We start from the raw sequence: 18,633 nt of genomic DNA on the forward strand, positions 1-18,633 counted from the left end.
AAATTTATATTTAAGTGTATATTGTGTGCATTACCCATATTTCTCATAGATTTAATCAATTTAGATAAGGTCTCAGACCTAAAATTTACACTTCATGGGTTATGGGGTTAAAACCAGGTTAAAAAGGTTTAATGCTACCGATCATCAGTACATCGGCATCAGGTAATGATAGGCCTCATGAGCCTGATTAATGTGAAAGGTCAGAGCTTGACACCAAACACAGCAGTGTGAATCGACAGCGGTCCCGGGGCCCCTCTCCCTACCCACGGTTCCACTGTAACTCCATGTTGTCCGACGGTTAAAATGCATCCTTGCATCTTTTTTTTTTTTTTTTTTCCCCCAGACTTACAAGCAAAACGCTTTTCATGGGTGGCTAAATCTAATTGCGTTGCCCTCGTATACAGAAGGTAGCTGCTTTGACTTTGACTTATTCTCCAGAAGCAATAAAGCGCCGGCGGCAATGAATGCCACACGCGTGCAATTGCTCAGAGTGCAGGGATGGACGCGGAACACATTAGCTCAGATCGACCTTGGCACAGATTGCACACAGATCCAGCCATTTTTTTTTGTTTCATTAATTCATAGTCGTCCAAGAGAAAAATAAATAGAGGATGTAAGCAGTGCGTAAAAAAATAAAAAATAAAAAAAGTTCCACTGATTTACTCTAAAAAGTAAAAGTCTACAAGGTATTTGAGCAGGACTGTGGAGATGGTATCAGTGCTGATTGTAATTACTGTATCTTTTCTGAGTTGCCCTGGCTTCAATTACAGACCACCACCTTTGCTTGTGACGGGGTCGCGCCACCATCTCTCTCTCCTTGTCTCAATAAAGCGCGAGTGTCTGCGCTGGTAATAAACGAACAGGAAAACATGCAAGGAACCCGTTCCTCTTTTCTGGCCTCTATTAATACTGTGACTGACCTCACACAGAAGCCGTATCGATTATCGCCCTCCTGCAAAAGATGCTTGCAAATCTCTGCTGATTCTATCCCTCTGTGGCCCTGTGGCAAAAGGACAGCAGATAACCCGGCATTTTAAATCTCCTTCAATCTGCGTGAGTCATGAAAATTGCTGCGTTTTCTTGGCAAACAACTCCGGCAGTCGTAGAGGAAAATCAGTTTACTTAACACCTTTAAAGTTGACCTCGTTTGTATTGGCAAGAGTGGAAGAGGTGAGAACATTTCAGTGTTTTTAATTCTAAAAGAAGCTTCTTCTTTTTTTTTATTTTTACTTATGTATATCATATTTATTTTTCATTTCAGTCACTACTACTGTATAGCTTCCTCCGGTAAAATCTGCAGCGGTTTCACAACCGAAGGGAACTTTTGTGTCCAATTTGATAAACCGCTGTATGCCACGAGACATACTGGAGGGAAAATGTTCCCAAGAATAGCTAAGCGTATCATACATCATGCATCGCGCCATCTGTTCCGTACATTCAAAATGTTATTGCAATATTTAGAATTACAGATTATTCATGTACGTGTAATTAGAAGAGTCAAAATCCAACAAATGGGAGGAAGTACAATTAATTTCCAGACGTGTTTGAGCAGAATCTATCCGGAGTAACTATTTGGGCTGCGGTTGCCGAAGGCGGCACAGAAGCTCTAATTTTATCCGTTTTGGCAATGAATTACCCGCTGTTGATTTCCTCGCTGCAGTGTGAAGCTGTCTCCAATGAATTTTTTTTTTTTTTTTTGGATTTGTTCTGTGGAGCTGGATTACGCTGACCAAATGAGGGGGAAAAGTAGGGCACATAACGACCGGCTGAGCTGAATACGAAAAGTCAACATCTGGCTGCAACAAAAAGGTGCTGTGCAAACCAGCCTGAAACTGTGCATGGCCCCAGGGTTCCCATACACTTTACATAACAACATGCATCCGGTCCATATTTAATGGATAATATGTCATTTCCCCTTATATGAAGTCTTAAGTGTTATATAACCTTAGTTTAATGAGACGTCTTCATTTTTTGTCGGTGCTGCACTGAACATGACATTTAGAGCCAACACACCGTAAAGCAGATGCTCAGAGGTAACTGTACTTAAGCACTTCCCCCTTCTGCCTCTGTTCATTTATACACAAAAAAGTGATTTATAGCTCGTGCATTTAAGTTGAGTTAATTGCTGAGCCTGTAATCAATCGCAATTAATCAAAAACCCTATATTGACAAAATAAGCAACATTTACTGCTAATTTGCTGACTAAATAGACATATGAGCTCAACTAGAAATATATTTATTGCTTATTCTGTTATCCAGGTTACGTAACCATCGGATTTGGTGCAAAGTGTCATTATACAAATTCAGCTTTGAAGTGTTTCAGGAACTCTTTATCATTCCTGGAATAATAAAGAGAAATGTGGACTGCAGACACTAACATTAGTGTTGGGGACGTCTGTGCCGTCAGCATGTTTAGCATTGAGATGCTATTTTAAAAGTTTCACGGAGCAGCTAACTCCTTTTAGCACAAATTAACTACAACCTTAGTCTTTTTCAGCGTCCCATTGGAAAATGTTTGAATGCAAAACTGAACTCCAGTGGGCCAAGAGAAGCGACTTTATCGTCATGAATAAAGTCTGTTGTTGTGGAAGTCGCTTTGAATTTTTGTATAAATCAAACAAACAAAAGAAAAAATAATTAATTGCATTGAAATTTTAATAATTGATTAATCAAAATTAATGTGTTAAAGCGTCATCTCTAATCGTTTTTTAATAAAACAGGCAGGCGCCTGGTTGCACAAGTAAGGAAGCTAAAGCTAGTTTGTAGAGAGGCATGATGTTCACCATTATTGGTAACATTGCCTGTAATTGTTAGTGATGCCCATGTGGTGCTAAGGGGCCTAAAGTGTGTGATGAAGGTTTCCTTACACATTACACACTAATGTGTAATGTGTGAACTATTGATAGGCTGGATCCACGTTCATGACGTTTAGACAAAATTCTGAAGAGATCAGAAATACAAGGTTCTGCAGATTTTATGTCGGACCATGTGGCCGTCTGCTGCTCTGCTTCGAGGTTTGACATGTTCAGAGATGGTATTCTGTTCTGGACACCATGGTTGTAACAAGGTTATTTTAGCTGCTGTTTCCTCTCTGTGATGTAGATGATGGTATTTTTTTCTGTTTCTGATCAAAGTCTCTAAACATGACACTTGTCTGGCAATCACAACTATGCCATGTTTAGACACTGAAATCGTCTTCCTTCCTGTTTTGTTGAAAAGCGAGGCACAAGACAAGGAGAAAATATAGAACAGTAGCACTAACTAGAACTGGCATTCAGCTTCTTTGCACCACAAATCTGGAACAAACATCCAGAAAACTGCAAAGATGCTGAAACACTGAATTCCTTTAAATTAAGGCTAAAGTCCCAACTGATTAGAGTTTCCTTTGATTCATAATAACGGGAACATTGATAGATATATTTGATGGGGATTTGCTTGATGGCTTATGGCATTTGACAAAGTGTAATATTTATTGCTTGTTTCACTATTGGTTACTGTATGATGTTTTATGACGTAATGCACTTTGAACGGCCTGGCAGCTGACATGTACCTTAAAAATAAACTTCACTTGACTTGAACATCACATTTTTCCAAAAGATGACCATTCACACAAAAACTGTTTTAAGAGTGAGCAACACTAGGAAACTTTTTGTCAAACTGGTTGTGTTTTTATATGTTTAACACAGAGAAAACTTTTTCACTTGACTAAAATCTCCCAGAACCTTGCAGGATATTATTGTATGGCCTAATGGAAGTTGCTTTTTTTCGTTATGTTATAACTAGAACTGAGATCAAATCCATCCTGAAATCCATGCAGTGACCTGAACATGTCTGGGCTCAAGAGATATGCAATCTGAACAATTTAGAAAATGTTTATAATGTAGAGTAGGGGGATATCGCCAGCCCAAGATGTGGCGGGTCAAAGAAGAATGAATCCTATAACGGAATCAACTCTATTAGTTTAAAGCTGAGCACATAGAAGCTTTTTAGACACCGACTGACTGACGATTAAATAATCACCTCTGCTAGGCTGCGTTTCACTTCTCCACTATTAGCTGTAATGCAAATCTTGCCAGATTACTTACAAGGCCACATTTTTAAAGAGAAGCATAGACTGTAAAAGTACATATATGTCAGGAGTTGATATGATCTACAAACTAATATTTACTTGATATTAATTATTAACCATGTGTGAAATGAAAAAAAAAACTTAAAATTTAAAAAGAATTCTCATGACACGACAGCATTTTCCTTTTTCTTTAAATGTTTGCTCTAAATTTGCATGACGATTAAATGGAAATACAAGCTAGTGATATGAAAGACTTGAAGGTTAGATGGGCAGCATTGTGGATTTTCCAGGCACATAATGGCATTTTAGGGCACAATCAATTAACTGTTATAAAAATGCTGTATATATCAAATGTGACTTAAAAGAAATTTGACTTCCCAATTTAACGCCTTGAAATTGGGCCTCTGTCTCTTTAAAAACTCCTGCTCTTCCTAAAGTGCTGCCTTCAGGAAGTCATCACAACCTTTCTTCTATATTTACCCTTTAACAAGGTTTTTACCAGCATTGCACTGAGAAGTATTAAAGATTAAAGTATTTCTCAAACATCTCAATCTCCAGGTATGTTTTTGATGATTGAATACAATTAGAACATGAAATTAAGCTCAAAAAAGTAAATTTTACATAATACTGCCTCTTTAAAAGCATCCCTTGCTAATAGTGGAACAAGTTAGTAAGATTAGGCGTTAATCACTTTCTTTACGTAATACCAGACTTGTTTGGATATTTCTTGTGTAAATTCAAATTCTAACACTAAACGCAGTGATTTCCTCATCGGTACTCTCACTCAAGTCTAGTTCCCTCCGTCACTTCTAAACGCTGTGCCCAAATCAATGTGGCAACAGAAGCAATCTCCGACCCCCTCTAAATACTAACTGAGGTAGAGGTTGGAGACGGCGGCCTGACGCGCTGTGTGCAGTCTGTTCTTCATCACAGTGACAGCATCTCCTCCCTCTTGCTCTTCACTTTCAGCCTGCCTCTCCATCTTCGGCCCTGCTGGTACATACATAGGAGGAGCACATGTCCTAACTAGCATTTGGCCTGACAGGGAGCAAAATCATTAGTTCTTCCAGCGGGGGCAACACGGGGAGGAATCCAGCCCCGTGACGGGGAGTGGGTTTGGGTATGTGGGAGTGGAATCTGTTGAATCTATCTCATTAGGATGGTGATTGTTCAAGTGATTGCTGTAAAGGCTCATCTTCAGCTCAGGGCTGACATATTTCCTCCTTCGCCCGGCAGGATAAGCAGTCCCAATTCGAGCCCCCGCCTGAATGGGAGCTGCAGTCGGGAGGTGTGTACGCGCGTTATATGCGATGGCGGAGAGCACTGCTACAGAGTGAAGAAAAAAAACCGTCTTCATTCATCAAAGGCTTACTTCATCAGTCTGAGCTGCAGTCTCAGAATGTATGGATGTCTGTCTTTTCAACAGCAGAGGCTGCGGTCGGCGAAGGAGTCAATAAAACCTTTCCAGCCTGAACACACCCGCCGCACTCACTGATGCCATGTGATGAATTACATTTTCTCTCACCGAATAATGAATTTCCTGTTTACAAAGCGAACGAAACCCCCTGGAAGATGGCAGCGTTACGTCTCAGCTCCTATTTAAAGTCTGGTTTGCCTTTACCAAACATGGACTGCTAGCATCTCTATTAATAATGCTACTTCCCAAATACCAAATCAATAACGGCATGCCAGTGGGCGCTTTGTTTACCCCGTGTTCAAAAGTCTGCATGGCGTATTGCGACTTCGTTCTCATATCATCTACTATCTGCTTGCTTCCTGGATGCCGGAGCGAATATCACAGGTTGTTGGTGGTGTTGGAGTTGCCCAGGCAACTCACCTAATGACCAGGACCCGTGACGGTCTTCTTCTTCTTCTTTTTCCCCCATGTATCTGTAATTGTACTCTTTCTTTGATGACCATTTGGGAACTCCAGTGTGAAGGCTGTCTAAGAAGTGGGCGACCGTAGTCCTGCAGAGGAGCGTTGAGAGCTGCGGCTAGTTACAGCGACCTCACCTCAACTTTCAGAGAAGGCGGCGATCGGGTCACAGCTTCTGACAAAACCATGACTGAAAGTGTGACTTTTCATTTCCAAAAGGAAGAACACGACATGCCCCTTTGTAATGGAGAAGATTCATCCGGTCTTTATGTTTTTTTGCTAGTCGCCGGCTATAATGTGGGCACTAAGCCACTGAGACATCTATGTGGCGTTGTAAGCTGAGTCACAGTGAGGATGAAAATAACACCCTTTGAAATTGCCCCCACTTCTCAAAAGCTTGTTTTGGTTGGAGAGATGTCACATCTCTTCGCCCAGCATAACAGGCGAAGAGATGTTCGCTTTCTGACAACAAGAGACATTTTTTTTCTTAGTTTCCTCAGCTCACACATTTAACCCAAGAGCAGAGTCTGATAGTCTGCAAGATAAACCTGGCACAGCAGGAACCAGTAACAGTGGAACAAAGGAAGCTGAAACTTGTGTAATGGACTCACAAGACGTGTTTCCATCAATGTTTTCACGCGCATTTTGAAGTATCGTGTTAGAAAATGTTGATGGAAATGGGGAAAATTCTAAATAACTTCTTTAATTTCACAAAAGTTGTTACACTTGAGGTGGTTTTTGACCTTTCAGAGACAGAGGGAATGCAGAAGCAGGGAGATAAAAACACGTTTGCCAAATAAGTTCTGATGTAGTGAACCATATCATTCATTGGTAGGTTTGTGTCTTATCAGATGTATGAAACTCAGAGAAATTAAAAAGTTCAACCTCCTCCAGCGGAGAACTGTAGCCTAGAGTGGCCTGCAAGAAGCACTTCAGGCTGGGATGGGTGGAATCTACTGGTAATGGTGGAAGGCTTGGAAAATATCTAATCCCAAACCTCCAGCTCAGAAAGGCAGGCTCTCTCCATTTTTCCAAAATATGTGCTCCATGGTAGTTTGCAACCTGTACTTCTGAAGAAATTACACTTTGTGTAGCCTGGTTGATTCACCTCAAACCAATGAAAACACACCTAATTCGCATTATTTCCAAAGTTTGCTTAAAATTCGCATGACGATTGGTTGGAATCACAGTAACTGAAAGCAGGAATATCTTGACTGACTTTGCTGTCCAACTTCAATTTTTATTAGCGGAAAACAAATAGGAAGAACTATTTTGGATTATCTAACTACTTAAGTTATTTAAGTTACCAACACATTTACACTGTGGATAAAAATGTTTGCTTCTGCAAATCAATCACGATCAACAACATTTTGCTTTTTTGACAAAAAATGTCAGTGAAGAAAGATTTCTGCAAAATGATTAAGTCAAAATGTTTCACATAGAAGAAGTGATTGCATAATTATTCATAATTATTCATAATTATTCACCCCCGTTTCAAATTTTTTTTTGTCATTTGTAGAAATGTTTTGACTTTGAAACTACTGACATTTGCTGTTTTTTAGAAGCCAGATTTTGTTGATCGATCGATCGATCAATCAAGCAATCAATCAGATTTTACTTGTATAGCACCTTTCAGCAGCAAGGCATTTCAAGGTGCTTTACATAAGTCATAGAACACACTATGATTGGTTTATAAGAGCAGCAAAAGAGTCAAACATCCACAGAGTTTGTACTTTGTATAGACACTGTAGCTTTATGTTTTAAATGTATCACTTTTGGCCACATGAGACTAATGAAAGTGTACTGCAGCATTTATTTATTTTTGTTTTGTTTTGTTTTGCATATAAACTTTTTAAAGATAATTGAATCAATTGTATTTTATCCAATCATGCTTCTTTGGAAACACTCTAAGTGTTTTCTTGTAACTTTTGTACTAAAATTTGGAATTGCCAACTCCTAGAACTTCATGGAAGCTCTGACCTGAGATCCACTGTATGTCCTTAATGATTTGTTATAGCTGGAGAAATGAAAGGGATTTTTTTTTTTGGTCAAATTTTTATATCATAAAAATATCTGTAAATATGTTGCAATGTTTACGTGCCCGAACTCTTATTGACTGCTACAGCTGATATGAGTTGACCTGAGTAAGTCCCGCCGGTCCTCCAGCTTGCACCTGGAACACAGTGAAGTTAGATTTGGTGATTTAATTTCTGACTTAAGAGGTAAATTGGATGTGCCACATTTCATTTTGACCTTGGACATTTTTATGGAAATTAACATTTTAAAGGGTCTGAAGAATTAACTAGAAACCGTCGAGATTCTACTGAGTAGGTATAACCAATCTGAATCATTTTCTTGGCTGCAGGCTCACTGTGTGTGTAAATACTTGGAGATTTAGAGATATTCCACTGCTAACACATTTTACACTCAAGATAAGAACGATTTTTCAAACTTGAGAGGTCAAAGGGTGATTCACCCTTGAGCAAAAATGCTCAACAAACACATTACTGTGGTCGTAATGCCAAAACAGAGGCATTAAACTCAATACTTTGGACATGACTTTGAAAACAACAAACCTTATCAATTAAAGGTTTGCATATCAGCTCTCCTGGGAGCAGCAATCAGCAGATTAGGCTTTTTCTTGAAACTGTAAATGTGGAAACTATCCACCACTCTCAGCACCGTTGGGACTCATCAATGAGGAATTTAAAGATGTAGACCAGCAGCTTCTTGCCATCGACAACTTGTCTCTATTTGTTGATATTTTTTGGGAGTGGACAAGAATTTTTAACCCATAGTAGTTCAGAATTACTTCCTTCCTATTATTGAGCTTTGCCACATATGTAGTGGCTTGAAGAAGTATTTAATATTGGACAAAGACAACCTGAGTGAATGAAAAATGTTTTCATATGATGAAAAATGTACCCAAACCAGCCTGGTTCTACAGTTTGTTAAATTTCACCCACCATATTGACTCATGACTTTGAAATTTAACACATTTTTTTTATTATTCTAGCTACACCCAGGTCTGACTACTATGGAGCCCCTAAGGTAACATGGGTAGAATTTATTGTTTCTTATACATCAGGTTATTTCTTGCAGTGTTGCCAACTTGGTAAATTTGTCGGAACATTTGGCGACTTTTAGGAACTTTTTTTCTAAAGTGACTTACAACTTTCTTCTCTTATTGGAGTTCAGCCAAACCATTAACATTTCTAGATAATTTATTTTATAAAGTTTATTTATATATAAACATATTTTGAGCACTCCTAATAATTTTTTCTTTTGCCCAAGATGATATTCCGTTCTTGCGCTGCCTGGATCGCACACAGTCACATATGCAAATTAGGCAATGACATCATCTAGCAACTTCTAGGACAGCAAATAGCTACTTTGCTTGGCATCAGTGCTTTCTTGTGTGCAGTGGATACTCCAGGTCACCATACAAGCAATTTAAACTCAGCCTATAGAGGAGAAGAATAAATAACTTCCTGAAAATAATTTGTGTGACAGTGTCATCCAAAAATTTGAGGAAAATTAGGAAAATTATATCTCTCATCTAAGAGGAAAGAAACTCGGTTAAAGCTGTCAATGAACAAAAATCGTACTTTCGCTGTACAATTTACTGCAGTTGATGGAACCATGAACTCTTATCTCTACTGCTGAATCTTGGAGGAGAATTTCTGGCCTTCAGTTTATGAGCTTCATCTCAACCACAGTTGGTCTGAGGATCTGAGGTAAACTAGAAACCCTTCTCTGAATGAAGAAGAACGTTTATGGAGAGCCCTCGCCATCGCCCTCACCAAATTCAACCTCCATGCCCTTCAGTGTGGATGAATCAAAAGCATTCTGCAAAGAACAGCAGGTCAAAATTCCTCAACTGCGATGCGACTAAATGTATTTAGTTTGGGAAACAAAATACTTTTTTATGTGTTTTAACCTTTCATCTACACAAAAAAACTCTGTTTAATATCACTAAAAATTATCATTTATGAAAAGTCCAACCAAAGGTGAGACTTGACATAACTCTGTATTTATGTTTGCATGTGTTCATGGCAAAATGGAGATGTAGGATCCTATCTATATATTGGCAACAAATAATGTGCCATTATCTCCACGTACCTTCTTTGACACAAGTCCCAATCAACACCATCTTGTGTTTTATTAACCTTGTATTCTAATACGCCATCTAGAAGCAGTTCAATCCGTATGTCTGTCCACACAAATGATGTGCCATGTTTAGTTCCTAACAGGACGTCGTGGTGGTTTTGAAGCATTCTGATTGGCTGATAGATTTTAGCTTTGCGATACAGCAGAGGTTGACTTGCATGTGTGAGAGTACACACAAGGAGCCACACAGAATACAAACATGGGGGGGAAAAGATGACAGACCATCATTAATTTGAGCTCATTTGGAGTTTCTCAGTATGCAGGATGTTGTAAGGCATTTGCGTTAATGAGCTACATCATTCATGTGAAATGATGGCACAATTAGGAAAACAAAAGTGCAAGGTGTGACAATTTAAGCGAATGTGCTTCGTCAGTGTCTTCAAACAACACCTCAGAGACGGCAAAGGCATAAAAGCTGGCTGGCGTGAACGTCAAAGGCTCCAGGGGTCGGGATTTTCGCCGACGGATCCCCGCCTTGCTACTCTGCACCCCGGCTATGCTCCCACAGGAATCCCCCGCCGAAACACCGGCAGGGGGATGAAATTAAAGTTGCTGAATTCAGATATTTTGATTTATGCCCATGAGCATGTTCACGTCTTTTGAGAGGCACGTACGTTAACGAAACACCATCTGAAAGGTGAGAGCTGGCAGCCGAACCCCAGGAACACCCAGCTCTGTCTTTTCCCCCCTCTCTAAAAATCACTCACATCACGGATCAGGGGGTTTATATGAAAGGAGGCTCGTAGTAGAGCAAGAGCTATATGTATTTAGTTGAATAAAATCAAACTTCTTTGCTTTTGTATCTGCTTTCTTCTCATGTTTCCTTCCATTTCCCTGTTTCTCTTTTCTTTTTCTTTTTTTCCTCCTGCAGCTTTAACTTTTTTAACCCAGCCCAGCTCAGGCTTTCTCCTCCTCGTCTTACACAGCTCTGTCAGCCTCATTAGTTATACCAGGCTGTGCAGCGAGTGGGATCTAACCACTCAGCTTAGCATGTAATGCAGCTTTAGTGAACTAATGAAACCGTAATTACAAAAATAATGAGGAGCACGCAGCACCGTCCACTGACTTTCGGACTGTTTATTTGAGCGAAGGAACAAGGAATGAATCCTCTTCATTTTTTTTTTACGGACTTCTGATTCTTGCCCTGTCATACTGTATATATAACCAGGCCACAAACGGGCCTCTCTGTTCTGTGAATTTCAGACTTCAGGGAGCATTTTACCTGGTATTGCGTTCTTGTATGATGCATTGTTGATGTATAACGAGGAACTATGTAGGCTACGGTCCATTTCCTGCGCTACTTATAAACTTATTGTCCCCAGCGGGCCTCATTTAGCTAAGCGTAGGCAATGTTGGGCCACGTTTAGTATCTGGGCAACACTTCGTTCAGCGAAGCGCAGCAGAAACAACAACATATTACAGTCATGTCGGAAACTTTACCTGGATATGCACAAAAGTTGAAAGACATCCATACTCCACTAATGACTACATTCCCACATTAATTTACCTGTTGCGAACTTCAATATGAGCCCAATAATGGGTTTTATTTCAAAGACAACCACAAAGGGTAAATAATATTGAAGTAAAAAGTAAAGGATACATTTAAAAAAAAAAGAATTATGAAGAAAAATTGGAGAAATGTGTGTTTGTGTTTAGCCCCCCTGCTTGAATAACATCTTCTGTTGAAATTACATCTGTAAGTCTTTTGGGATATACAGTAAGTCTACCAGCTTTTGTTGGCTCTTCTTTGCAAAAAAAAATAAAAATAAAATAGTCAAGCTGATTCAGGATCAGATGGAGAACATGTGTGAATGTTCTTTTTCAAGTTTTGATGCAGATTTCCAAGTCAAAGACATGAATATCATTGTAGCTCTGGCACATACTGAACGGTGAACCTGATTTATTTCTCCAGTCGTCTTCCTGACATGACCTCTTATCTGTCCTTTTGATTGCAGCTACACACAGACTTGGATGTGGGCAACAAGAACATCAAATATGTCCTGGCAGGCGAGGGCGCAGGCACCATCTTTGCCATCAACGAGTTAACAGGTGACATCCATGCCATGAAGAGGCTGGACCGCGAGGAGAAAGCGGAGTACACGCTAACAGCCCAGGTCATTAACGCCGACACAGACGAGCCTTTGGAGCCACCGTCCGAGTTCATCATCAAAGTCCAGGACATAAACGACAATCCGCCACAGTTCATCGAAGGACCGTATCGCGCGTCTGTTCCCGAAATGTCTGCTGTTGGTAAGTCACAGTTGACAGACCTAATTTCCAACCTCTTGCCTTGTATGGCAGCCCTAATCAGTGCGTGAGATTTCTAAGACTGCCAATCTCTAATGGGCTATCTCACAGAAATAATGAGAGAATCAGAACAAGAGGGAAGAAGTGTGCCTATTTACATGCGTGTCTGTGATGAGCATTTTTAGCAAGGGAAAGCACAAGAATGATGAATCGAGTCAAATCTCTGAGACTTCAACCCACAGCTCAGTGCTGGGACCTCGCAACTGGGGTCAAGATCAAACCTAGTTCAAAGTTGGTCCTCTGTAAACAGCTTATCTACAAAGACATGCAAATATGCAAAACATGGCCAAAATGTTGGCACTACGGCGGTTGTGCTGAGACGCTTTCCACTGTGAGTATCAATGCAGGTTAAGGTAGACTTAGTGTTTGAACCATTAAAATAAGCAATTGTAATTGTGTTTAGAAGACATCTCTGACATTTAAAGATTCCAGCTGTTTGTGGGCGGTTGCCACAATAACTTCCACAAAGACCAAGTGTCTCCTGTAATTACAATCCATGCTTTTCTAGCAGTGGTTAACTTTATACAGTGCCTTGCAAAAGTACTTTGAAATGTTTCACATTTTAACATATTGGTGGTTGTTATGCGTTACAATTGTGCTGTGCATATTTATTCAGCCCCCTTTATTCTAAGTTCATCTTCACACTCCTCAGTTATTTGTAGAACGATTTGAAGTACCACCAGTGTTACTTGTACTGTTTACGAACTATGACCTACCAGAACACCACTATGCTAACTGTTAATGTAGCGATAAAGACATAGCACATCACCAGTTAAATAGGAACTCTACAAATTTGGGATATAGATTCACACCTATTGTCTCAGACCCAGTACACACCTAGCCAGATATCTGGAAAAATAAATACACTTGCGCTTTGGACTTTTAGTGCGTGCATTTTTCCTTAAGGTGATATGATGAAGCTGCTATTGGCAGTGGTACAAAGACTGGTTTTTATGTCTGGACCGCACAGAGGTAGAACTGTCTGTACTCAACAACAAAATAGCCTGAATCATAGTTTGTGCAGCTGTAGGAGGCCTTCTAATGGAAAAGCAACCTAAATGACGGTATAGCTATAGAGTACCATTACACAACTGCCACATAAACCTGTAGACATGTCCCTTTAGCTTCCACCACTGTATCACCTGCTAATGAATTCCTGCATTTACATGACCACTGTAGGATGATAATGTGTTGCTCATACAGGCGAGGAAGAACTCCCGTCATTGGATCATTTTGCTCTTTAGTTTTGCTTCAGTGTTACCTCACCACTGACCCCACAGGGGCAATGGGTCTTGTAGAAAAATGTTTCCATCAGCAGGAAAAAGGCGATCAGTGCATGTCTTGATGCAGTTTTGACATTGGAGGAGCTCGGCGAGAGAACTGAGGTCTGTTGCCTGGCGTTATGCGCTTGTTATTGTGTTTCTTCATTGAGCTGCCTCTTGTAACCTGTCGTGGAGGTGACATAACATGCTAGGGCAGATGGTTTTAGGTATGTAATGGAATCTGTTTGGGTAAATCCCATCTGTACGATGCAGCCTTTTGCATGAGTTCTACGAGACGGCGGTGATTTAGCTCCGGTTTACTCCTGACACCTTTGGCTGATTCTTATTAGCCGCCACTGTGCTTGGAAGCAAAAAGGAACAAAAGATGCTGTAAAAGTATCCATGTAAACACGGAGAAACAGTGAACTCTTTTTGTCTGAACTCTGCTACGTGATCCCCACTGCTCTAGGCTTTTGGATCTCGGGTTGAGCAGAACTCGGGCTCTCTGAGGGGTTTTGGCACTACAGAGCAGAGACAACCGTGAAGAAGGGGTAGAGTGCAAAGTGGCAGTTGACAGCACTCTGTGATTTGCCGGTGGGAATAATGCATAAGAAATGGAAATCGGCATCTCTTTGTTGACTGTTGTTCCCTTTTGTCACTACTGATTAATTAAACATTCACGGATGCTCAGTTGTTTGCTTGAAAGCCTTTTTTTCACCCCCCTCCTTTCAGCTTCGGGTTTTCTTCTGGTTAAGTTTTCATGTGCTGCGGCATTATGGGAAGACGCTCCGGACAAACAAACAAAAAAAGTCATTCATCTCTCCCGACTCATATTCATAACCTACCAGCTTTCCTTCCAGCAGCGTTTCCTCTTCATCACCGTCCAATTGAGAATGCACATTGGACTCTGCAGACTACTGGAAGTGTGTCGACCCATGTTGGGGACTAATAAAGTCCACGAGAAGCGGAGCCGGGATAAACAGACTCTAGTGAAGTCTGCCGCACGCAAGTTAAAAACCTCAGACAGAAAGCAGGGAGTATTCAAATGTAATTACAGCATATGGGAGAAGATGTTGGGTTGGCGTTGAGAGGGACGATGTGCCCCACCTGCGTCGAACTATCAAAAAATCTAATCCGAGGCCATAACGGCCCGCTTCTCCTGACGATGTTATCCACTTACAGAGCTTGTCAGCTCCACTCCAGACTTCATCAGTGTCTTTGGCCATACAGCGCTTATCAAGAGTGTATCCGCACGGTATCAGCAAGACCGAGACAAATATCAACGCCCACCTTTATCTGTCAAGGACTACAGCTAGATAGAACCTCCCTCCCACCCCCTAACCCACCCTCGTATTGAATGTCAGCATCCACCAAAGGAAGCGTTTCCCCCACAGCCGGATGAGATATGTGACATGGGCCGCTGAGGTTGCTGTGTTTCCTGTGCGCTGAGGAGCACAGAGGTTAATGGGAAATGAAGGAGAAAGACCTTTTGTTCTTCCTTTAAAAGAGCTAGTCGGATAAGACGTGTGGCTTTCTGTGACTTTTCCCTGACTTTCATCCCCCTGAATGGCGAAGAATGGAGGTGACTATCACTGTGTAGCACATCGTCCGTCTAAGTACAGTGCAACAAAGACGGGGGAGCAGAAGGGAGGAGTAAAGGCCATCGCTTCGCTGGAGGGGAAATGGTTTGCCGGAATAAAATTAGATGTCATTAGCGTAAGCGGCCTGGGTATATCTGCTATCAGTTGGTGTTCTGTGATAGGATCTCTTATGAGTTAATAATGTTAAAGGGTGAAATGGATCCAAAGAAAAAAAAAATTACTTTTTAGTTACGGAGAATATTACCAAATATTTTCTGGTAATCCTCGTTTACTAGACCCGGTTGATATTCCACTTATTGGTTTATTTCTGGCGCATTACTCTACCACTGGAGAAATGCATGAAGATTAATGACCCGGTAGAATAAAGCTGTGTCAAAATTAAAAATCCAAAACTTTCCAGCAGCCAAATTAGCTCAGGAATCTGGCAAAAAGTTAACTTAATTGGGGTAACTCTAATTAGTTTATCCTGAAAATGATTGAGGGTTTTCCATAAACGAGGTCTCAGGAAGGCTTGTGGGGCTGCCATTAACCTTGATCTATTGAGCTGCGTTCTGGAAGATTGTTTTGTCAGTTTTTTTGTCCAAAAATAGGGAATGCACCTTTGACACACTCCCTGAAACTTAAAAAGCAACGACTATCCGTTTCAACCTTTATCTAATTTTGCATTGTGGTTTTGGTGAAAGATTCAGAAATATTGGCGAGAAAAACTGAGATTTAAAAAAGTTTGAGTTTGTTCTCTTCGCTGGAGCCCTTATTGCAGGTTTATTATGTCCTAAATATTGACATAAAACGTCAAATTCAAGCTAAAAAGAACTAATGGGGAGAAAATTGTAAAACAAAAAGTGTTAAAAGTATGCGTAAGAGTCTTAATCCCAATCACACATTAGCCTTCTAGACTTCCTTCTTGTTGACCAACTACTCAAAGGTTTTGATGTTATTGAGGTTATGATGTTTTTTTTTGTTGTAATATTAACCCTTAGATATTGTATGTATGTTTCCTGATATAGAGAGGATACAGGACTACTTCATAGTCACTTCAAAACGCAAGTGTGAATATAAGCATCTAACTACTTGAAGAATTCTGAAGTCGACAGCCAAAACTTCATCTCAAAAGTCGAATCTTATTCAACTGGAAGCTTACAAAACAGCCAAGTAAATTTACGTTTTAGAATTTAAACATAAAAACTGATGTAAGGGAAGCTGAAGAGCTGGTTAGCTTTGCTATTAGGGTCTTAGCGGAAGTGAACTCACCACTGTTTATTACAATAAAAAAAAAAAAGGTTACATTTTACCGTGAGATTTTTCCATAAATACAGACACCTCTGTATTTTATTTCAAGATCATCGTGCAATAAGAATCTCATACTGAACCAGGTGTTTTTCACAGAGACTCTACTACAAACACTCAGAAAAAAATTTGTTCTACAATATTTATTTACTTGCTTTTTAATTAGAAGTCTAACCGTGTTTGGAGTGTTTCTTTAGGTTTTCCTAGTTCACTGTATAAACTCTACCAAAAGCAAGTGTGCTATATTCACATCTTAGTGTTTTTGATGCATTGGCCTGTACAGTATATTGCTCCACACTGTAAATGAGGGACTTGTTATAATTCAGTGAGAAGGCTTTATCAATGATAAACCCACGTCCCACATGCTAATTTAACCTTTCATTTGGAATAAAAATATTAATTAGCAGAGCTTTAATCACTTACAGAAAATCTTCCAATGCTGTCAAGCTCTTTTATTTATTTATTTTTTGTTGCTCTGTGCGTTTTAGACATCCAAGGTTTAGGTAATTTTCTCTGCTTCTAATCTTAAGGGAAATAATAAAAAAAAAAAAACGCTGTTTATTTCCTCCCAGCTGATTAGTACTTGATACCTCTGCGTGCTTAGCCAACGTTGTTAGCTGTGTGAATGTATTCATTTTGTATTTATGCCTCAGTGTCACTGCAGTTAAAGCAAGTTTATTGCTTACGGCTGCAAGCCCGCCTGTGATATTAATGTGTTTTCTTTGGCACTGATTGCACAGATCTCACAGGATTAGTGGATCCTGTTTTCCCCGTTAATGGGGTCTTCGACTTTAAGGCCAGTACAAGCTGACAAATTCCCTTGTATGTTTGTCGGCCATATGCCCGGAATTATGAGGCTCTGCCACCGTCTGCGGCTAACAAGCAGGGTTGTGATGTAGATGGAAATTACAAAGTCTCTGGAAGTGATGCTTCAGGTAATTAGGAGGAGGTCGCCGGGCCCTCCTCGGTGCGCTAAGAGGGGGTGCGAATGACAATAATTGCTCCGCTGCGAAGCAAACTTGGTGAAAGTTGTTCTGCAGCACAAAAAGTCGTGTGTGAGAGAGACAGACGCCCCAGGAGTGTCGGGCTGCGAGTGCGCTTCATTATCAGGCCGATTAATAAGCGGGGCTTGCCGACAGATGGCCCGCCCTCCCTGAAACCGCAGCAAAATGAATACCTGCACCGAGGCGCGGATCCTCGCCAAAAGTGTCAGGATCCGGTAAATTGGAGCGGAGACATAAAACTGAAGTGACATTAATAGATTACCTGGAGTTGATTTGCATTTTCAGAGCTATTATGGGCGCGGGTAACAGGACTAACAGGCACGGCCGTCTACGGAGGATCTTAATGATGTTTCTGATTATGGTTTCATCACCACCGGCAGCTGAGAAAATAAGTAAAGGCTTGTCATCACAGATTTGGACGATGAATGAGCGGACTTGATCAAGGGGCGACGTATGGAAATGAGCAAGTTGCAGACCTTTATCAGAGCTCCACGTCTCCCCGCTTCCAGCGCGCATCAGAGAGCGCACTGTGATCACTGCATTAAGAAAAACTTCGTTTTGCGCTGCACCATGTTTCATCAAAACTGGGAAATATTTTTTTTCGATATAAGCCCCCTCTGAACCTTTTCACATTTTGTAAAGGAGAAATATATTATAGGATTTTACGTGATGAAGCAACACAAAACAGCACAGACATGATATTCACTAAAACCAGGAAGATAGAGAACATCACCCCAGTTCTACAGTCCTTCCACTGGCTGCCTGTAGCTCAGAGAATAGACTTTAAAATACGGCTGTTAGTTTATATAATCACTGAATGGATTCACACCAATGTATATTTAATGTACCTGTTGGCAACAGATTCAATAAAGATCTTTTGCTAAGCTTCCAGACCTTTGAGGTTTTCTGGTTCTGATCTCTAGAACAAGAACCAAACAAGCAGCATTCAGGTTTTTGATCCTGTAATCTGGAACAAACTGCAAAAAAGATGAAACACTGAGTTCCTTTAAGTCAAGGTTAAAAACACTTTTGTTGCCTTTGATCAATAGTAAATGTT

The 18,633-nt window shown here is 40.4% G+C and overlaps 1 protein-coding gene across 2 annotated transcripts in view; it reads left to right on the forward strand.

Annotated features, from left to right (window-relative positions):
* Positions 1–18,633, forward strand: part of cdh8 (cadherin 8) — a 146,778-nt gene that overhangs the window by 45,927 nt on the left and 82,218 nt on the right. For both annotated transcript variants that reach the window (XM_007560730.2, XM_007560731.2), the window contains exon 3: positions 12,071–12,365. In XM_007560730.2, coding sequence (XP_007560792.1) covers positions 12,071–12,365 — 295 coding nt within the window. The remainder of the gene's footprint in view (positions 1–12,070; positions 12,366–18,633) is intronic.

The sequence above is a fragment of the Poecilia formosa genome, unplaced genomic scaffold, assembly GCF_000485575.1.
Source record: "Poecilia formosa unplaced genomic scaffold, Poecilia_formosa-5.1.2 Scaffold119, whole genome shotgun sequence".
NCBI classification, from domain to species: domain Eukaryota; kingdom Metazoa; phylum Chordata; class Actinopteri; order Cyprinodontiformes; family Poeciliidae; genus Poecilia; species Poecilia formosa.